The 23375-nt window shown below is 38.9% G+C and overlaps 1 protein-coding gene across 1 annotated transcript in view; it reads right to left on the reverse strand.

Annotated features, from left to right (window-relative positions):
* The window catches only part of POLR3B (RNA polymerase III subunit B), a 139176-nt gene that overhangs the window by 61091 nt on the left and 54710 nt on the right, over positions 1-23375 (reverse strand). Inside the window, exons 13-18 of the mRNA XM_003929644.4 lie at positions 13978-14139; positions 10835-11035; positions 8581-8743; positions 7194-7347; positions 3509-3583; positions 2862-2960 (exon numbers count right to left, since the gene is read on the reverse strand). Of these exons, the coding sequence (XP_003929693.1) occupies positions 2862-2960; positions 3509-3583; positions 7194-7347; positions 8581-8743; positions 10835-11035; positions 13978-14139 (854 nt within the window). The remainder of the gene's footprint in view (positions 1-2861; positions 2961-3508; positions 3584-7193; positions 7348-8580; positions 8744-10834; positions 11036-13977; positions 14140-23375) is intronic.

Raw genomic sequence — 23375 nt, forward strand, 5'->3', positions numbered from 1 at the left:
AAAGAGGAGTGGATAGAGATAAGGGTTTCTATTTTCAATAGAGTGGTCAGAAAAGTCTCACAAGAAGGTGACACCTGAGTGAAGACCTGGAGGAGGTGAAGCAGTGAGCCATGTAGGTATGTGCAAGAGTGCTCCAGGCAGAGGAGGCAGCCAGTGCCAAGGTGCTAAGGCAGCATGCCTGTAGTGTTCAGAGAAGAGGCCAGTGTGGTTGAAACAGGGAGTGCGGAGAGGTAGAAATGGAAGTGGGCAGATCATGTAGGAACTGGAGGGCCTCTGTAAGAACTTCTGAGGGAGAGAGAAAGCCCCTGAGGTATTTGAGAAGAGAACTGACATGACCCCTCTGCTCTATTAGGAAAAGAAAGACTGTATGGGAACAGGTGTTAAAGTAGTCAGGCTTTTGCAAAAATCCAAGTGGCCTGGACTAGGTGGTAGATTGAGGTAGTGAAGAGTTCAGATTCCAGGTGTATTTGGAAGGCTCACATGATAAGCTAGTGGTTAACGTGGCTATAGAGAAAAAGGGTCAGGATAGAAATGGAGGGTTTTTTTGGTTTGAGTAACACAAAGGATAGAACTGCCATTTATGGGGCTACTATAAAATATTTCTTTTATATACTTATGCTATATATTTTGAGTCAAGGTCTCACTTTGTTGCCCTAGCTGGACTGCAGTGGTGTTCCGATTATAGCTCACTGCACCCTCAAACTGGGCTCAAGTGATCCTTCCACCTCAGCATCCCAAGGAGCTCGGATCACAGGTGTACACTACAACAACCAGCTAACTTTTTTCATTTTTAGTAGAGATGAGGTCTCACTGTGTTGCCCATCTCAAACTCCTGAGCTCAAGCAATCCTCCTACCTTAGCCTCCCAAAGTGCTGGGATTATAGATGTGATCCACCACACCTGGCCCTCAGTCAATTTTCAATGAAGGGTATAAAATAGTACTTTGAGAGATTCACATCTTTAAGAAAGAAAAAGTATTACTTACAAAGTGCAATATATATATTGCAAATATATATATATACATATATATATATTTGCAATATATATACTAGCAATAAGGTTTTGCTCTGTCACTCAGGCTGGAGTGCAGTGGCATGAACATGGCTCCCAAAGCCGCCCCCTCCTGGGCTCATGCAATCCTCCAGCTATATCCCTCTGAGTAACTGGGACCACAAGCATGAACCCCCACACCTGGCTAATTTTTAAGTTTTTTGTAGAGACGGGGTCTTGCCATGTTACCCAGGCTAGTAAATTATAATCTTTTAAAAAGTAGTATATTTCAGTTGGTAGCAGAAAACAAAAAAGTTTTTCTTTTTCCGTGTTTTAAGAGATAGGCTCTCACCCAGGCTGGCGTACAGTACCACAATCATAGCTCACTGTAACCCATAACTCCTGGGCTCAAGCGATCCTTCTACCTCAACCTCCCAAGTAGCTAGGACTACAGGTGCGCGTCCCATGTACTCAACCTGGCTAATTTTTTATTTTTATTTTTAGACATAGGGTCTTGCTATGTTGTCCAGGCTGGTCTCAAACTCTTGGCCTCAGGCAATTCTCCTGCCTCAGCCTCCCAAGGCACTAGGATTACAGGGATGAGCCATTATACCGGGTCAGAAAAGTACTTATTCTTGATTGAAGACATAAATAGTTATCAGGTGGTAGTATTAAACTCCCTAGCAATATATCTGCAAGAATTCCAGTTTCAGGTAAGTGGTACATCAGTCACATGCATCAGGCAGCAAGTTATATAGATGTTCTTTAATGTACTCCAAATGGAATGCAGATGCTTCTAAAAATATCACTGTTCAAGAAGAAATATTGTGAACATACTACCAATTCAAGTGTATAAACTGCACATAAACTTCAAGATAGTTTTTGAACAGACTATGTAGGGAATTCCTGCACTGACAACAAGAATTCAGATGTCCATGGACAAAATCATCTCTAAAAGAGATAAGTAAATTTTTATACAGCTTGATTCGTTAGTTCAATTTTGGCAATCAAGTATTAAAATCAGAGAAGCAACTCCTTTTAAAAAATATACATTGAGGCCAGGCAGGGTGACTCATGCCTGTAATTCTAACTACTCAGGAGACTGAAGTGGGAAGATTGCTTGAGATTAGGAGTTTTAAGCTTCAGTGAGCTATGTCATGCCGCTGTACTCCTTTTGAGTGACAGAGCAAGATCATCTCAACAAAAAACAAAAACAAAAAGAAACTGCGTATCTGTGTGTGTGTGTGTGTGTGTGTGTGTGTGTGTGTACACACTGTCACATGAACAGAAAGGATAATTAAATCTAAAGATGACTAATTAGCTGCTCTGTAATACTCTTCACTGGGATAAATGATGGGTTATGCTCTGCATTAAAATTGTAAATTTCTATATGGTACATATATACTATGAAATACTATGCACCCATAAAAAGGAACAAGATCATGTCTTTTGCAGGGACATGGATGAAGCTGGAAGCCACCCTCAGCAAACTAACACAGGAACAGAAAACCAAACACCACATGTTCTCACTCATAGGTGGAAGCTGGACAATGAGAACACATGGACACAGGGAGGAAACAACACACACCAGGGCGTCTGTTGGGGGGCTGGCGGAGGGAAAACATCAAGATGAATAGCTAATGTATGTGGGGCTTAATACCTAGGTGAGGGGTTGATAGGTACAGCAAACCACCACAGCCCACATTTACCTATATAACAAACCTGCACTTTCAAAATAAAAAAAAGATTGTATTTTCTAGTAGTTCCTGCCAAAAGAGTACAAGATAGGACTGAAGATGACAATGAAAAGGGAAAGTAGTTTCTATAGTCAGAACAGGTTTTAATTTATGCCTGCGATGGATCCTACTTACTTATTAATTGTGTGCTCATACAGTGCGATGTTACAATCATTTTCTTCATTCACATCTAAATACTCAACCAGACTCTCATGTAAGAAATCTTCAAAATTCCTGGAAAATTATTGATCAAAGAGACATCATTAAAAACCATTTTTTCTTCAGGATTTTATATAATAACAGGAGATACTGGCTTTCATTTAGGCCCAAAGCACCTTTGTCTTCCATAGAGTATCATTACATTGGGATACCTGAAACATCTTATTCTTAGCTCATACAGTAACCACAAACTGCTGAAATAAAAACAGCAAAGTGTCCATCTGTAACTCTTGTCAACCTAGTCCCCACTTCTTAAAAAAATTCTAACCACAGAAACCTCATGATGAGACCTACGGTGTCTACACTGACATATAATGTGTAAGTCCTTTTCTTACCAAAAACACTTACTTGTGTACCACTTGACACCAAGACTCTATAACCATCATGATCTAAATTCATGAATATTTTACAATGTCCAAGCAAGTTCACATGGAGCAAAATAGGTTTTTAACAGGCTAGCAACCTGATGAAAAGAAGTTAAAGTACTAAATGAAAATACACTTTTCTTAAATCATGTATGTGTGTACTAAGGAGATTGGTAAGTTTTACTTTTGCCTACTTACCTGTACCCTTGGGCCAGCTCTTCCATATGTTTATTTGTGACTGCTGGCTTCTGCTTCTTGACAATTATATAGGGTCTAGAATGGAAAAAGCAAAACCAAATTAATAGTAGTTCCAGGGAAAAATTACACAGGCAAGTTAGTTTACCAAAGTGAGATGAGGGAAGGTGTAAATACAATCAAACCTATTCCCGGATTGCTGAGGACACCACGTATTTTTTGTATGCGTGAGCATGGTGTAGGGGCCTATGTTCTCTCTCACATATACACACGCACAGACCCAAGCCCATGTGCACACGTATGTGTGCACATATTCATGCACACACACAGTGCTTCCTGCAAGTATCTTAAAAACATTTGATTTTGAACAAAAAGGCAACGCAAAAAATGATACTCAATAAAGTCTGAAAAGGAAACAAAATTTTTAATGTTATATTTTTAAAAACTGTGTCATGTATCATTCCAAAAACGCCCTCTGATTTCCCAATGGAAATATTTTGTATACTACTCACAGAGTTAACAGGCAAAGAAGCACTGTCACCAAGGGTAATAATGGCATTGTGTTATGAGGTTCTGACGAATATCCAGATGTTTAGAGTAGTTTGATTTAGTCTAAATATCACTGAGCTAGGCTAGCAAGACACTTAAAGCTACACATGACCAAAGAGAGTGGCTAAAATCTGGCAGAGAATAAAGCTTTCCTACTTTATGATCTTCAGCGACATAATGGGTGGAAGGTGGCGAGGGCATTCCGGCAGATTAACCTGTAACTGTCAGTGGGGACTTGCCTCGGAGGGCTTTGCCACCATGAGGAAACCCTGACACAAAGGATGGCATGCAGCACTGAAACGTCAAGGGCTGTTGCTATTTGGATAAGCAGCTCTTACAGAGAGGAGCAAGTAACCACCAGACACTTGTACACTCTACCCGAAAGTCCAAATAACTATTTGAGGACTAATGAGCACTTTTAAACAGCTAAGAAGAGGAGCTACACAGTTACAAAAGGGGAACACAAGTTGTTGAAAAATAAACTGGGTGAGCTTTTCATGGAAATCCACAGCACCTCGAAATTCTGGCTCCTTCTTGGTAGGAAAGCAGAGCCCACTAATGCCTCATTTGAGCACTGCAGTGAAGTTCAGGTTAAGCCTCAGATGTGACAACAGAAATAGGAGGAAGAGAGGGAGGGGATCACATTTAGCTGCCTCAGTTATCCTTACTTTACTCAACACTTTCGACTATTTTTTCCTGCTAGATCTGTCATGCCATTCTAAAGGTGCTTCTATAAAAGAGTTTTCTTTTTGAATATGTCATATTATATTGGATGTAATGAAATCCTAAAAAAGGGTAACCTAGATATTGTCACTGTTATTCCTGTTGTTCACTGGACCACGTTGTTAATAGTTATACATAAGCACCTAAGGTGTGCCTGGCACCCTACAGAGCACTTACCACACGTGATATCAACTAGTTCTCATGACAATCTCAGGCAGGCATTACTGTTTCCATTTTACAGCCCAGGAAACCAAGGCTGAGAGACTGAAATAGTATATTCAGAGTCACACAACTCAGTGAGTGGGAAGTTAGGGTTCAAACACAGGTATATCATCAGCTATCCATTCTTTGGTTGCAAAGAAGAGAAACCAATTCTGGCTAATTTAAACAAAAAATGAAGTTTACTGGAAGCATTAAGAACACAGCCGGGTCCGGGCGCGGTGGCTCAAGCCTGTAATCCCAGCACTTTGGGAGGCCGAGGCGGGTGGATCACGAGGTCAAGAGATCGAGACCATCCTGGTCAACATGATGAAACCCCGTCTCTACTAAAAAAAAAAAATACAAAAAATTAGCTGGGCATGGTGGCGCACGCCTGTAATCCCAGCTACTCGGGAGGCTGAGGCAGGAGAATTGCTTGAACCCAGGAGGTGGAGGTTGCGGTGAGCCGAGATGGCGCCATTGCACTCCAGCTGGGTAACAAGAGCAAAACTCCGTCTCAAAAAAAAAAAAAAAAAAAAGAACACAGCCAGGCTTGGTGGCTCACGCCTGTAATCCCAGCACTTTGGGAGGCCGAGGCGGGCGGATCACAAGGTCAGGAGTTCCAGACCAGCCTGGCCAATATGGTGAAACCCCGTCTCTAAAGGAAAAAAAAAGAATTTACTGGTGCTGGGTGCAATGATCCCAGCACTTTGGGAGGCTGAGGTGGGTGGATCACTTGGGGCCAGGAGTTCGAAACCAGCCTGGCCAACACAGTGAACAACCCCCTCCACCCCTGCATCTACTAATAATACAAAAAATTAGCCATGTGCAGTGGTGCATGACTGTAATCCCAGCTACTTGGGGGGAGGGGGGGACTGAGGCATGAAAACTGCTTGAACCTGGGAGACAGAGGTTGCAGTAAGCCAAGATTGTACCACTGCATTCCAGCCGAGGTGATGAAGTAAGACTGTCTCAAAATGAAAAAAACAAAAAAGAATTTAATGGAAAGACAAGAATCACAGGAAAAGGTGAAATGCTCAGCCTCAGAAAGAAAAGGAACTACAGCAGTTCCGAGGATCCAGAAAATGAGGAGTAACAGGTAGTCTCTTGCATGCAGCACTGGGAGAATGAATTAAGTCCAATCACTTCCCTCCCTTGATTTATTCTACCTAGGATTTAAATTCTCTGATGATAGGATCTGACTGGCCTCATTTGGGTCATATGCCCAACCCCTTGCTGAAGAGAACAGGGCGCTGGACTAATCATCCCAAGAGGCCTGCCAGTGGCAGGGGTTGGGGGGGCAGTCCCCAAAGGAAAATGAAGTACTGTCATCTGAAGGAGAAATGGATGCTGGAGAGTCACTCTCCCAGCTCTGACAGACTCCTAGCTACTGCTAGCTCACTGCCTCATGCTTCAACACTACCCGAGGTCTACACAGAATAACTACAATAACTCCAGAGAAGGCTTGTGAAACGAGGCAATGACCTTAGCTGATGTCTCTGCATATCCCCTCAAGCCAGATACTATGTCACATTCATCTTTGTACCTCCAGCTCCTAGACAGTACCTGTGTACAATAAGTCCTTAATAAATACTTGCTGAATGAATAAAAGGAACCTACTTCTCCACTGTGTCTAATGTTATTTTATTTCTTCATGCCTCCATGTTTCCATTCTTGCCTTTTTTCAGCCTTTCTCCTCCCCTACCCGACTCCAACATTCAAGTAACACAATCTACTCATCCTTTAAAGCTCAGTTTGTAGCAAGACTATAGCGGGAAAAATCATGAGTCAAAACGAATCCTAAGGACTTCCAAATAAAAAACAGACTCCACCACTCTCTAGCTTTCAATAAGTTACTTTGCCTTACTCAACTTCAGTTTCCTCATTTGTTAAATGAAAAGAAAAATCCAACCTCATAGGGTTGAATGAAGTTAAAGCCTTACACATACAGTGCATCCATTAAAATGACACATAGTGGCTAGCATTAACTACTAGCACAGTTGATTGGTATTAATCATTTTTTCTGAGGGCAGACTCTTGTCTCCCATTAACCTAAATCCTCTGTACCTAATATGCATATTCATGAAGTGTTTGCTAACAATTAAATTTATCTTCACAATGAAAGAGGTTAAAGCAGTTTCAAAAACAAAAACAAGTCTATTTCTTTCAAGAGCAAATATAAAGAGATTATTAAAAACTCTTTTTTAGTAACATATACCTGCACAGCCTTCCTCCATCAGAAGAAATATAGACACATCGATCTGTAAGATTTGTGGAGATGGAAACAAATTCATTGATATATCCTGCTCTTCTCATCAGTCGAAATGTATTCACTAGCTTTTTATGGTCTCGAATGACACCCAATATGTTACCTAAGCAAAAAGAAAGAATAGGTAAGTCAGAAATAAAAAATAAATCCAGCCTGATTTAATATATTCAACCAATAAAAACAGTAAGCAGCACTAAGCAGTCATTTGAAAATATTGTTATTAACACCTGTAGCCAGTCCAAGGGGTTGTAGGGAAGCAACGAAGGAAGAATGGTTAAGGGCCAGTCCTTCCACATGCTGGCCAAGGAATACTGGAAAAGCTAGCTCCATTTTCCTCATCTGTGGGCACAGTGCTGGGAGCATGAACTTGGTGCCCCAAACCACCTGGGTTTGAACACTGTCCATCAATTTCACAGGCTGGTAGTAAAGATTGAACAAGCTGATCATTTAAAGTACTAAGAATTCTGCCTATTACCTACTGCTATTATTAAACTGCTGCTTGTTTAATCATCATCTGTGAAATGACGAAAATGAACTTTGCCTCCCAAGGTTAGTGGGAGGATTCAAAGAGGTACTGGGTGAAAGTGCAGAGTGAAGGCTCACTCAGTGTTAGCCTCTGGGATACAATGAAGGAGGCAGTAAGTTAACAGCCCTGCTGAGGCTCTGACCCCTTCCTCACCAGCCCATATGAAAAAGAGTTAATGTCTCTCAGAGTCAGAGGAAGGGGGAGAGGAAGAGAGAACAGACAAGTGATAAGGGATAAGCTCATGGAGCTTACTAGTGAGAGGACAGGCACACAGAGCAGCAAATCAAAAGCAGAAAGGAAGAGAATACACTTGCTGCTGAGTCTGAAAGAGTTTGAAGGAGGCAGGAAGAGGTATATGAAAGAAATAACTGGAGTATGAGCCAAGGCGAGGGACCCTCTTCCCACAGGCTGCTGACAATACTGATTATCAGAGAGCTAAACAAAGTCAATTCACTGTAAGAGTTGATCTGATAATTGTCGCAGAATGACTCCAATATTTAACTTGCACGTAAAGATACCATGTTGAACCTTATTCCACTACGGATATGCCAGCAACTGCAAAAGGGCTGAAAGCAGCCACTCTCTGCAATGTTACCCTTTAGCTCTAACAGCTATATCCTCTCAGCACCTTAGACAACCCAGCCAATAAAGTAAATGTTTCTGTTATCATTGTTTTTTCCACTTTTAGGTGAAGGTCAACTTGGACCTAGAATTAAAGTGTATTTGTGCTTTAAATATCAGGATAATAATGGATTCCCTCCCCCTCTTCACAGACTATCCAGGATCAACATGTCTCTATAATATACCCACCATTAAGAAACACAAGAAACACATTTGGGTAAGAAAGCTCTTCCCCACATAATAAATTCACATCTTCTACTCCCAAGTTACTGGCTAATTTAACAATGGGTCCATCTTCCATATCAGTTGTGATGTGTGTCATAAGGGCCAAGTTTTTAACCAAGCCGCATGCCTAAAAAACAAAAGATAGTCATTTCTAAGAATGAACATTAGTAATACAAAGTACAGTTTGCATTTGAAAATAGCTCACTACTTTGCTGGCAGCAATGCAAAGTGGTACAACTTTGTAGGGGATACTTTGGTGATTCACACAAATGCCTTTAAAAAACATATATGCTTTAACTCAGAGGAATTTGTCTTCATAACAAGCAAGGTTATAAAAGAGATTTAGCTACAGAAATGCTCGGCACAGTACTATCTGTAATTATAAATGTTGACGGCATCATATGTGCCCAATAAGTTGATTATATTAACAATTACTCCCAGACAATGGAACATTACAGTCATTAGGACATTGTATAAAATGAGTAAAGGAAAACATTAATAAATGCAGCTACATAAAAATATAAAACTTCTAGCTTGAAATGAGAGACTGTAGAAAATAACTGGCCAGTATCCTAAAGTTTCTTGGTCATGAAAGGTAAATAAAGAAAGACTGAAAAATACATTCAGATTTAAAGAGACAAGGAGACATGACATCTAAAAACAAAGTGTGATTCTGCACCAGAAAAAAGACAACAGTGGGACAACTGGCAAAATCTGAATAAGATCCATAGATTACAGTATTGCTCAATTTCATGAGATTGACAACAGTGTATGGTTATGTAAGATGTTCACAGCTGGGAATCTAGATGAAGGATTGTGGAAAATCTTTGTACTAGTTTTGTAAGTTTTTTTGTCATCTCAAATTATTTCAAAATGAAAAGGAAATAAATGGTTTTAAACTTCTATACACCCCGGCAAAGTTCTAAAACAAAAATACCAACAAGGACAAAATATAGCAAATAGAAAAAAAATACTTAAAGCAGATGATTTGTAAGATTGTATCTTTAAGTCTTAAAATCATCTGCTGCAGTAATGCACAAAATAGCTACTTTGCTGAAGTTAGCTGAAACAATTTCTGGGAAATGAAATGTTTCAAAGTTCAAGATATATAAATTATAAAAAATTTGACAAACTGCATAATTTAGTCTCAATTTCCATATGGTTTAAGATAAATTAGAAGAATAATTTATAAGAAACCACAACTCTACACAGAATCCTATTTTCATCTCTTCCAAATAATAACAAATTCCTACACTTTGGAGCCTACATCTTTTACTTGTCATAACTTAACTTACTAATTCAGCATATGTTCATGGGGCCTCTACTCTAACCAAGCCTCTGTGTTAGGAGCTTGAGATACAATGGTGAACCTCCCTTCCTCCAGATTTTACAATTTAGAAGGAACAGAATCAAGTGAAACTAACAATGTTAACACCAAGGAGAAAGGACCATGACACAGAAAGTAGCTGGTGGTATAGAAGTAAACCAATGTAAACTCCCTGGCTTGGTGTTTAGGCAATTGCTTGTGTTTCCAATACAGCTAGTGCTCGACTTATGACCACGGTCGGGCCCACAGACCAGTCGTAAGTTGAGTAGGCTATATGTACAGTTGAAATGGTGCACGCAGAGATGGTAGTGCTGCCAGAAGCTGGTCCGCACTGTTGTACGCCCAGCTGGGCAACATTTGCGCTGCCAGATGCGGAGCAGTCATGGCTAGCGACTGTGGTTGTAAAGTCGAATGGTCATAAGTTGCATAGGTCGTAAGTCGATCAATACCCGTATAAGTGAGTTAGAATCCACATTAGGTAATGGATACTCCTAATTGGCTGTGACTGAGCTCACCTAAGGACAATAAGGAGCTGCTCAAAAAGAGCCTCTCATGAGCATGAGAGATGACAGGTCTTTCAATCTGCCTTCACAGTCTTAATCCCTTCTGTGCATGGTTTGATTTGGGGATAAACTAAAATAAGCAAGAGAAACATGGACTGTATTACTTTTAGCTAACTTACTGAATCAAATGCTTCTGCAGGTCCTAGTTTTATGATGATACCAATGTAGTCTTCCAAGCATGTCAATGTATCTTTGCCAGATAAATGGCAGACCAAAGAAAGGATATGGCCTGGGAGATGGGAACAGTAACAGACCACCCCCACTGCACACTATGCACAGACATAGGTATTGCCTCTGACACAGCATCAAGACTCCTCAGATTCCTTACCTCTCCTTCAGGAGTGTCCGAAGGACAGAGCATTCCCCACTGAGATGGCTGGAGGGAGCGAGGACCACTCACTTTTCTTGTTTTTTCAAACTGGGAAGAGATTCTTGTCATCATGCCCAGTGCAGATATATATGACAAGCGAGACAGCACTTGGGTCACACCCTGGCGGTCCATTTTAAATCTCTTTAGAGACCAATTTCCCTGTAGGGAGATGAAAGACACAAGACTATTCCTAACCCAATCCTATGTTGTCTGATACTGTGCAGTAACTCCAAGAAGTTCATTACAGGAACTTCATGCTTTCGAAATTAGAGCCATGACACATATTCAGAAATCAAAGCATCACAATTAAAATGAAAACTTAGTCAAGTCACTCCCTGGAGTTTTCTAGGAAGATAATGAACATTACTATGTCTAGCAAACATCTCAGAAGTGTTAGATGCATCAACCTTACCATATCAGAGCAGTCACCTTCTGAGGAACTAATTCTATACTGAAGAGCCAGTTCAACCAGAGATTTCCATGGAAGTCATAAACTAACTGATAAAACACCGGCAACAAAGATATCATTTCATGTTGGAATGTGCAATTATTTGGATGTTTTCCAAAGTTGGTCTTAAGAAGAGCAAAATGTAGCAACAGGAAAATAACTCTGATAGCACTTATTTGGGATGATGAACAAACTGAAGGCTTCCCAATCAAGGTTTAAGGAATCTAAAAATAGTATATATATATTCATATTAAGAAATATATATTCTCTGTGGCCACTGTATCATTATTAAAATAGATTCATATGAAATAAATCCTGAACATTAAATTTACTTTATCTTCTTATGCATTAAATGTTATATTATTTTAAATATATTATTTTATAATTGTATTAATTATATATATTGAAAATATTCTCAAGGAGAACTTAAAGATTAAGGTCAAAAATTTTTCAAATTTAAATTCATAGTAACATGAATTAATAGTAGAAAACAGTATTCATCAAAAAAGCAATGCAGGTTGGGTGTGGTGGCTCACGCCTATAGTCCCAGCACTCTGGGAGGCCGAGGTGAGCAGACCACTTGAGGTCAGGAGTTTGAGATTAGCCTGCAATGTGGCAAAACCTCATCTCTACTAAGAATACAAAAACTAGCTGGGTGTGGTGACACATGTCTGTGTTCTCAGCTACTTGGGAGGCTGAGGTGGGAGGATCAATTGAGCCCAAAAGGCAGGCAGAGGCTGCAGGGAGCTGAGACTGCACCACTGTACTCAGCCTGGGAGTAAGACCCTGTCTCAGGAAAAAAAAAAAAAAAAAAAAGCAAAGCAGGCACTAATATGTGAACAAAATAGTCGACTCAAGTTTTCCAATTCCAAAAAGAAAAACTGCATCTGCCATGGTTCTTCATTCCTCCTCGGAGGACCCAATAAAAGCTAGGAATGTTCTCTTGAGAAAAATGCACATAGAAACAAGAACAAAAATTTAATAGTCATTTTGGACTCTTGTGGATTCCAGGTTAAAAACCCCTGAAGCAGAAAAATTGCTAGGGTTTCAGGAAAAGATCAGGTGATCTGTTTGGATTAAAATATGTAACTTTGGGGGCACTCCCTCACAAATTAAAGTTTGCTCACTATTACAGTAAAGATCAATCACTTTGGAACCTTAAGTTTCTGAAATGTGGAAAAGAGCTAAGCTCTAAGAAACTCTATTATAAGGCAAAGAAACAGAGCAACCATACATATCCCACAAATTAACCTCTCCTATTATTACTTATTTCATTAACTCCTTTTATCCTCGGAGGGAGAATGAATCTAGTAAACTGACTTATGCCCAGAGAGTAAGAGTAAATAAGGTAAATAAGTATTCAGCACACAGCTAAAATAAGGCAGCAGCTGTTGGCAAGTAGCAAGTAGATGGGAGTAAAGCCAAGATGTTCGGCAAGAGAATTTGTTCTTGTATTCTGAAGGAGTATTACAAAGGGGAGAGACGAGAAACAGACAAGAGGTCTCAAACTTGTCCTTTGGGAAAAATGTATTTGGTAAAAGCATTCTGCTAATAGCAACTCAGAATTTTAAAGGTTGATCTTTTTCTGTTGCCTAGAATGGGGCACACCTGTAACTAGGCCTGCTACTGATTTTTGTAATAGGCAGTTCTGTCAGGGAGGTAAAGCAATTTCATTTAGGGGAAAAAGAACTACTTAAAATAGCTCTTTTGACCTGAAAATCATGGGTGAAGAAGCCAGGAAATGTAATTCTAAGAAAAGTGTGTTCAAGCACTCTTTGGAGAATTTCAAATATTCTTCAAATATTCAGGGATCTACCACAGACAAGTTCGGACCACCAGAGTTTATGTGCCTAAATAGGGACAAAGGTCTGGTTCACCTCAAGTTTAGATGTAGCTGTCATTGCAAGGGCCACTAAGACCCACTATAAAGTTCCAAAGTCAAGTATTGAAGCAAGTCTGCAATAATTCTTTCATCATTAAGGGAATCAACATGGTAGATTATATCATGCTTTGTTGGGGCAAAATCTCATCCATAAAACTAATTTTATGTCTGGCATACAAAACATGAACCAGACTTCATCAGATAGACCTATAGTTGTCATGCTTTAAGAAAGGGAGCAAAAACCCATCTGATAACCTTTTATGAATAGCCTGAGACCCTGACTACACAGCAGCTGCCGAGAGCTGAATTCATCCAGAACTGAATTCATTGCTTATGTGAGGAACAGCTGACAGGTCTTTGAAGAATATAAAACTCCTGTGAAATGAAACATTTTGTATTATTTTGGACAAAAGGTTGCTAGTTAATAAACCTGCCTGAAATGTGTCAATTTTACTACAGAAGAAAAAGAGGAGAGTATTCTTTAAAAGAATGGTTATTAACAGTTGAATGAAGATTTTTCTGCTATGCATCAGTATCTATTTTCTTATTGCCTCATATAACAGAAACTATAATTTCGCAGGAAAATTATAAATAACAAAATTCCTATTGACAACACTTCAGACTTTCTTTCAAAGTAGAAATTTGTGCTTTGTAAACATTCCTTTTAATATATATATTTCACCTGGATTCTCAAAGTGCTTTAAGTTTCCATTCCATTGAACAGACTTATAAGTAAATTACAAAATGCTGAAAGAGTGACTCAAGACTTACAGTAGAAATGGCGTTCACCATGCCATTGGTGATCTGGTCTTGGCGCATGTGTTTGACAACATCAAACTGGGCTGCTCTTTGTTTAGGAATCACCTGGTCGGCAATCTTTTTCATTTCAGAATTAAATTTTTTGAACAAGTCTTCAAAAAGAAGAGATAAAAGCTAAAAAAATAAAAGGTATATGGTGATTTTTCAATTTTTCAAAAAGCATTGCTACATTATTTTAATAAACTTTAGGTCTTAAGAGTTTAAAAAAATAAGAGGGAGAAACTGCTTAAAACAGAAAAAATAGGTATTTTCAAATTCACTTTAATAGATACGTATGTAATTTTCTACGTGCTTAACACTGTGTTAGCTATTTAAACAAAGGCAAAGATGATAATATCATCACTGCATTCAAAGACATTTCACCTAGACCAGTCACTTCCAGACTTTTAGATTTCATTGACCAATGACCTAATTTTTAATTTTACAGATAAAGTTATACATTAAAAGTAAAAAGGATGTGGGGAGAAGAATTACCATTAAAAACTCTGAAGATACACAAGATGTTTCCTGTACCATTGGTAAAGATGTAAATTGGTACAATCACTTAGGAAACAGTTTGCCATTATCTACTCATCCCTATGCCCCAACAGTTCCTCTTCTAGGTATACCTACTATAGGAGTGGTTTTCAAACTTCAGCATTTGCAGTAATCACTCTAGGGGATTAAAACACAAACTGTAAGCCCCACTCTTACAATTTCTATCTCGGTAGGTCTCAGGTAGTGCCCACAAATGTGAATGTCTAATCAGCTCCCAGGAGATGCCAGTGCTGCGGACAGGAGGAGGGCACTCAAGATGCTTATACTAGCTATTTGTAGCAGCTAAAATCTGGAAACCATACAAATAATACGTAGACAAGCTCTGGTATACTCATACAATGAAACACTATGAAACAATGAAAATGAACAAAAAATAACTAACCACAAAATCATGGCTGAGTATTAAAAACAAATACTCAGCAAAAGAAACCAGACATAAAACAACATATATATGACATGATTCCATTTATATAAAGTTCAAAACCCAGCACAACTACATTATATTGTTTAGGAAGGTACAATTAAGTGGTTAAACCTTAAAGAAAAGTTAGGATGCAAAATAGTGTAAAGGAAGGAATCAGCTAAAATTTTAAGGACTTCTTAAAGGCCAAATGTGGACTGCCACACAGGTTCAGAATTCTTCTGAAGCCCAGGCACAGGAAGTGTCCACATCCACTCACAAGTTCCTCTCTGTGGAGTGCTCATGAAAGGTTGCAGTGAGGCAGAAGACCTGAGAAAGACCCCTTTGCTAGAACACAGGCAATAAAACCCTTCCTATTTCCCTGGGCTTTCTTGCATAGGAATTAACACCTAAGTCCCTGGGAAGGGGCAGGAAAGTGAAAGCTTTCCTTTAGAAAATGGGGGAAAAAGAAATGACTGCCCATTCTCACCACTCCTATTCAACACTGTATTGGTGGTGCCATTCAGTTCCATAGGACAAGATAAAGAAACAAAAGATATAAATATTGGGAAAGAAGCAATAAAACTGTCTTTACTTGCAGATAATATGTTCATCCACATAGAAAATCCAAAAGTATCTAAGAAAAAAACCTTAACAGAAATAGTATATGTGTTTAGCAAGTTTTTAAGATGCAAGGCCAATAAAGACAAAGCAACTGAAAATAACCAAAACAAATTCAAGAAAACTTTATTAGGAGAAAGATGTTCATGGATTGAAAAGCTAAATATTATTTAGATATCAGTTCTCCCCATATTGATCTATAAATTCAAATGCAATCTCAATGAAAAAGCTTGCAGGCTTTTACTATTTGTGAAAATGCAGAAGCTAATTCTAAAACTTTTTACTAAAAATGTTAAAATTCCTAAGTTTATAATAATACTCAGAAAAAAATCTTCACTATTCACTTCCGGAGGAAATTAGAGAACTAAATTATTATTCTGCAAACAGGCTTAAAAAATATCTAGAAAGCATTTATCTTGCCTTTCTCATGTAAATTATGTTTCAGGGTAACCAAAGAGATGACAATAAAAGTACTCTTTATTTTAAAATTCCAGCTAATAAATGTGCCAGGATGAAAATGTTATCACTATTTTGCATGCCCTAATGAGACAATGAATAAAGGAAATGATCATCAGATGCTAAATAAAACTATCAGGAGAAAAGTTGATGGGGAACTTTATAGGGGATAAGTCAGGGACCCAAACACCTAAACCCAATGATCAAGCTCAATGACACAAAAAGTGGATAAAACCAGACATACAGGATAGGATATACTCCTACCACCCATGAAGTGTTTAGTCCAAAACCAAACCAAACCAAAAACAAAATAGCATCTATCTTCTAGATTTAACTCATGGTTTATAAGAAATTTAGGAGCGAGAGGAATATATACATGTTGAAAGACACCATGAGGGCCAGGCGTGGTGGCTCACGCCTGTAATTCTAGCACTTTGGGAGCCTGAGGTGGGCAGATCACAAGGTCAGGAATTTGAGACCAGACTGACCAACATGGTGAAACCATGTCTATACTAAAAATACAAAAATTAGCCGGGTGTGGTGGTGCATGCCTGTAATCCCAGCTACTCAGGAGGCTGAGGCAGAAGAATCACCTAAACCCGGGAGGCAGAGGTTGCAGTGAGCCAAGAGCACGCCACTGCACTCCAGCCTAGGTGACAAAGCAAGACTCTGTCTCAAGAAAGACACCATGAGGATATGTGATAAATTTATGTGTCAACTTGACTGGGTTAAGGAATGCCCAGAAGGTTAGTAAAGCATTTTTTCTAGGTGTGTCTCTGAGGATGTTTCTGGAAGAGACTGACATTTCAATCAGTGGACTGGGTAAGAAAGACCCTCCCTCAACCAATGCGAGCAGGCATCATCCAATCTTTTGAGGACTCAGATACAACAAAAAATCAGAGGAAAAGCAAATTTACTCTCTTCTGGAGCTGAGACGCTTATCTTCTCCTGCCCTTCGACATCAGAACTCTAGGTTCTCAGGCATTCAGCCTCAGTCTGAGAGTTAACAGCATCACCTCCCTGGCTTTCAGGCCTTTGGAGCTGGACTAAACTATACCACCGAGGTTCTCTGGTTGTTCAGTGTGCAGACAGCGTATTTTGGGACTTCTCTGTCTCCATAATCACATGCGCCAATTCCTATAATAAATGCCTTCCCACCGGGCGCGGTGGCTCAAGCCTGTAATCCCAGCACTTTGGAAGGCCGAGGCGGGTGGATCACGAGGTCAAGAGATAGAGACCATCCTGCTCAACATGGTGAAACCCCGTCTCTACTAAAAATACAAAACATTAGCTGGGCATGGTGGCGCGTGCCTGTAGTCCCAGCTACTCAGGAGGCTGAGGCAGGAGAATTGCCTGAGCCCAGGAGGCGGAGGTTGCGGTGAGCCGAGATCGCGCCATTGAACTCCAGCCTGGGTAACAAGAGCGAAACTCTGTCTCAAAAAAAATAAAATAAAATAAAATAAATAATAAATAAATAAATAAATGCCTTCCCATCTTATCTATCTATCTAAAAAATTTTAAGGTGTGAAAAGGTATTATAATTTTTTTAAAGTCATGTCTTTTAGAGATATTGTAAATATTTACAGAATGTGATTTGACATCTGAGATAATGAAATAATTTGATGGCTAGAATTTATTTAAACAACCAAATTTGGGGAAGAAGGGGAGTGGGAAAGAGTTGAGGAAGGTACAGATGAAACAAGATTGCCTTCTACTGGTAACAGCTGAAGTTTTGTGATGGCTATATGGGAGCCAATTTTACTATTCTATTTTTGCATATTTTTGAAAATGTTATTAATATTTTTACTTAAAATGTCTACAAAAAACCCTTAAAAAACTTAGAAGTAAATCTGAAATAGGTGCAAGACCTTCATGAATAAAATTATAAATCTTTGCTGAAAAACATCAAAGAAAACCAAAATAAATGAAAATAAAATATTCATCAATAAAAAGTCTACATAGTTGAAGATTATGAATCTTCTCCAAAATGATCTATGGTTCCAATGTAATGCAAATCAAAATCCCTAGAAGATTTATTTTGATGAAAATTGACAAAAAAATTCTAAAATTTATATGGAAAAGCTAAGACCCTGAAATAGTTAGGACACTCCTAAAAACGGTAAAGGTACTAATGAATACATAGACAAGCTGGCCAATGGATAGACCAAAGAGTCCAGAAAAGATCCACACATATAATAAAACCTGTTATATGATAAGAGATGCATTTTGGAACACGGAGGAAACAAAAGACTATATAATAAATGGAGTTGAGACAAACAGTTATTCATTTTTAAAACAAATGAAAATTGGATTCCTTACTTCATTCCACATGAACAAAAGAACAAATACTAAAGACACAAGTTTAAAAAATAAAGAGCACTGTATTAATCTGTTCTTGCATTGTTATAAAGAAATAACTGAGACTGTGTAATTTATAAAGAAAAGAGGTTTAATTGTTCATAGTTCCACAGGCTATACAGGAAACATGATGCTGGCCATCCACTCAGTTTCTGGGGAGGCCTAAGGAAACTTACAATCATGGCAGAAGGTGAAGGGGAAAGCAAGCATGTCTTATATGGCCAGAGCAGGAAGGAGAGAGAGACAGGGAGATGCTGTACATTTTTAAACAATCAGATCTCATGAGAACCCAAGAGAATAGCACTAGGAGGATGGTGCTATACCATTTAAAACTACCCCACAATGATTCAATTGCCTCCCACCAGGCCCCACTTCCAGCATCAGGGATTACATTTCAACATGAGATTTGTGTGGGGACACAGCTCCAAACTTTATCAAGAACTATTAAAAGGAAGATAAGTTGACAAACGACTGCAACTAATAATAGCACAAATTGGTAGCACTGAAAAATACTATAAAGTTGGCCAGGGGTGGTGGCTCACATCTGTAAAACTAGCACTTTTGGAGGCCGAGGTGGGTAGATCACTTGAGGTCAGAAGTTTGAGACCAGCCTGGCCAACACGGTGAAACCCTATCTCTACTGAAAATATAAAAAGCTGGGTGTGGTGGTGTACGCCTGAAATCTCAGCTACTTGGGAGGCTGAGGCAGAAGGATCGCTTGATCCTGTGAGGCGGAGGTTGCAGTGAGCAGAGATCATGCCACTGCATTCCAGCCTGGGTGACAGAGTGAGACTCTGTCTCAAAAACAACAAAAAACAAAAACAAACAAAAAAAAACTATGAAGTTATTTTAAAAGAATTTAGACTGGAAAAGGGTATCTGCAACATATATAGCAAAAAACTAGGATGCAAAATATACAAAAATCTCCTTGAAATCAATAACAAAAATGGGAACAACCCAAAAGACATTTCAAGAAAACAGGAATGATCAATAAGTGCATGAGAAGGGGCTCAACCTCATCAGTAGTGTAGAAAACGCAAAATAAGACCACAAGGAGATGACACTTTGCACCTGTTAGACAAAAATCATCAAAAATTCATATACCACTTAATGTAGAAATACCTAGGAAACTAGTCTGACATTCTCCAGTTCAGGTAAAAATTTAACTTGACTGATTTGATGACTACGCAATCACCCTTACAGAAACTCTTGCATATGGGAACCAGGAGATATAAATATGAATGCCATTTTTTTTTTTACATCAAATGGGGAGAAACAATAAAGTCCTTGATCAGTAGAATGAATGAAGTGGTATTCATCATACTGTATCAGATCTTGACACAATGGAATATAATACGGAAATGAAAATAAACTACAGCGACATGCAACAATATAGATACATCTTAATGTTGAAATAAGAAAAAAATTACAGAAAAATTATATGGTATGGATCTATATAAAGCTCAAAAGTAAGCAAAGCTTATACTGTAATAAATAATTTTAAAACTCTAAAATTAAAAATGTAAATGATATAAATCAAGAAATTAAAAAATGCAAAAGTTCAGGATAGTAGGGGAAAGTGAAGAATGGGGTAGGGGGTACGTAGGTAAACGAAATGGTATTGGTAATATTCTAGTTGTTGAGTAGTAGCCTCAAAGAGTGTTCATTTTATTTGTACCCTTTAGAACATATAAATGTAATATTTTAATCTTTATGTTAAAAACTACCTATAAACGCTATTAAGCCACAGTGATATTTGAAACCAGTGTGATTATGGGAGCCAAATCAATGGGATGGAACAGTAAGTCACGAAAACAGACTAGATGGCTCTGTTTCCTGAACTGGTAGACTAGGTCCTATCAGACAGATTCACCTGCAAATAATAATTATAAAGTCTGGACAAAACATTTAAAAACTCTTTGAAGGCACTAGGGAGTGTCCAAAAGCAGGGCATTGAGAATGAATGGCACTGGGTACACGTCTCATTTTTAAGGCTTTTCACCTAAGGATAGGCCACGTTAATAAAAAGGGCCCAAGCCACGTTGGGAAACTGAAACTCAGAGAAAGACCTGCCATCTTACTGGATTGAAGAAACAGAAGAAAAAGAGCTAAACTACTGGATATGAGTAGCTGAAAGGTAAAGGGGAATTCCATAAAGGAGAGAACCAAAGGAAGAAAACTCCAAATTATATATATAAACTTTGCCCAAATCTCTGGCTGATCCCTGAACTCAACACTGAGAGGTGTGGCCCATGTACCTCCCCCTACCTGACTCCTCCTCCCCACTGCCCCACATCTGGATGGGGACTATTTGAACAATAGAATAAGCATAAGTAATGCTGTGACTTTCAGTCTAGGTCATTAAGGTCACATACTTTCTTGTCTACGGGAAACACTTACACTTGGATTCCTGAGCCACCTGATGTGACAACTCTGGAAAGGCCTGAGCCTAGCTTTCCAGTCCTTCCCACCATCCTCCATCTAGCAGAACACCAACCAACCAACCTCCATCAACACCATGTGAAACAGAAAACTCAAACAGCCAAGTCCTTCCTGAATTCTTGACCCACAAAATTGTGAGGAATAAAATGGTGGTTGTTTTAAGCCACTATTTGGGGATAGCATGTAATATAGTAACACAAAACCAGAACACCAGCTATATCAAGTTCATTAAAAAAAAAAAAAAAAGGCCGGGTGCGGTGGCTCACGCCTGTAATCCCAGCACTTTGGGAGGCTGACGTGGGTGGAACACGAGGTCAAGAGATCGAGACCATCATGGTCAACATGGTGAAACCCCGTCTCTACTAAAAATACAAAAAATTAGCTGGGCATGGTGGTGCATGCCTGTAATCCCAGCTACTCAGGAGGCTGAGGCAGGAGAATTGCCTGAACCCAGGAGGCGGAGGTTGCGGTGACCCGAGACCGCACCACTGCACTCCAGCCTGGGTAACAAGAGCAAAACTCTGTCTCGAAAAAAAGCAAAACTAACTGAATAGCTGGCTCACTACAAATAAAAAGCAGGCAGACTTCTACAACAATGTAACAGATATTACAAATACTAAATTCCCCTATAAAATTAATCCTATCAGTTTTTTTCCCGTTGTACACATCTTTTTTATTTGCAGTGGAAGAAAAAACCTCAATATATTTGTGATCTAAATTAGATAACAAAACATTAAAGTAGTATGGGGGGTATATTTACACTAATTAATTTCTTAAAGAATTCTGAAGTTTGGTGAAATATGTTTAAGCTAAAGATTTTCCAAATTCCATACTGACTATATTCCTGAATGTTTATGATAGGTAGTATTTTTTTGACTCAGAATGAAGAAGGTATTCAAAGCAAATGGATCTTCTCCTCTAGCCAGTGCCGAAGAAGGAATTTCCTAAGTGGAATTGGATCTCATGCTTTTCCTTCTTTATAGTTAAGACATGTCCTTCCACTTTTCTACTAAAACCAACTTTGTGGATAGAAAAGCCTCGATCTTGGATTTGAATTTACCATGTCAGAAGTGTTCTAAAAAGAAAACTTCCTCCTCTGAGAGCTTAATCCTTTCTTACAGTGAGACCCAGCAGTTTCACTCTTAGAAAGAAAGAATATGGGAATGGAAGCAGGTGCAGAGGGGTGAGAGGGGATGAAGAAGCCCATTCCAACAGCTTCCTGTGAAAACTGGCAAAAGGAACTTGAATAAGCATCCTGAACAGAATCAAATACCCTCAACCTAAACCACAAAAGCTCAGCTCTATTTTAATTAGTCCCTTACAGTTAAACACTTTTGTCTCAAATTATGACAAAGTTTTTTTGGCTCCCAGATGAATTTATTGTAGCTCCTTGATTCAAACACTAGGAAATGTCCTTGGTACTAAACAAGTAAAAACTGAGCACAGTCAAGAGAAATACTGCCTCATTATTAAATTTCTCCACTCCTAAAAGTTCACTTTAAAAGAAAAAATGCTGTCCAAGTTCACAGAGCAGTGAGAAACCACAAGGCCATCCACACAATAAACCACATTATTTAGGTCAAAAGTAAAATGACTAAAATGGAAGGAATGTTGGGTGATAATATTCAATACCTTGATAGTATAAGGCCTTTCAGCCTGTTTAAGACAAGAGCAGTAAAGAGCAAATCATACTTCAGGAAAAAATGCTGACAGCTCATCAATTGATTTTCAGTGAAAATGCTAAAAAAATTAATAAAGAAGTTAAGCTGCTGAAATACAGTTTCACCAATTAGCTTAATGTCAGAGAATTCTAATTAGGCATCCTGAGATTGCTATTTAGTGTTTAAGCCTTCAGAGTGCCAAATTCTCCTTTTCACACAAACTGGTTGCAAAATTAAAGACATTAGGCAGCCTTAATTACATTATCAGAACAGCTGGGATTAGGCAATCTCTGAAGTCAAGACGGCATTCTTTTGTCATAGGGTGGAAATCCCTGGCTTTCCAGGGTGCCGGATTTTGGTGCCATTCCATATCTCACCCATACAAAGCAAGCTGCATTAGAAACAAAAAATTTGCAGACAAAGAACAGAGTAATGCTCAGCAAATAATGAACACATTACCGAAAAAGAAAAGGTAGGTGAAAAGATTAAGCCTGAAATCGGTAGGTTTTGCTAACACCTCTACTGGCAGCTGGCCTGCCAACCCTCTTGTGGCAGCAAGACTGAGGGAAAGCTCTGTGAACCTGCTTGGCCAGTGGAGACAACTCTGTTATCTAAAGCTGAAGCACATTTATGCTCCCTCATCCCATGGGGTGTGAAATTAGCAGCTATTGTTTTTACACATTTTTGCCAACACAATGCCTTTTATGTCTTTACATTGTTTAGAAAGCTATGTTTTCTTGCACATGGGAACCCTCTTTCTAATTCTAATTTTTTAAGCAACAGGATCAGCTCTCCTTTCCCTCCTCCTTACTCCATTCCTTATTCCTCTAAACAATCAACTTTTTTTTAATGGACTCATTTAACATCTCGATTTT

This window comes from Saimiri boliviensis, chromosome 7 (genome assembly GCF_048565385.1).
Source record: "Saimiri boliviensis isolate mSaiBol1 chromosome 7, mSaiBol1.pri, whole genome shotgun sequence".
Lineage (NCBI taxonomy): Eukaryota > Metazoa > Chordata > Mammalia > Primates > Cebidae > Saimiri > Saimiri boliviensis.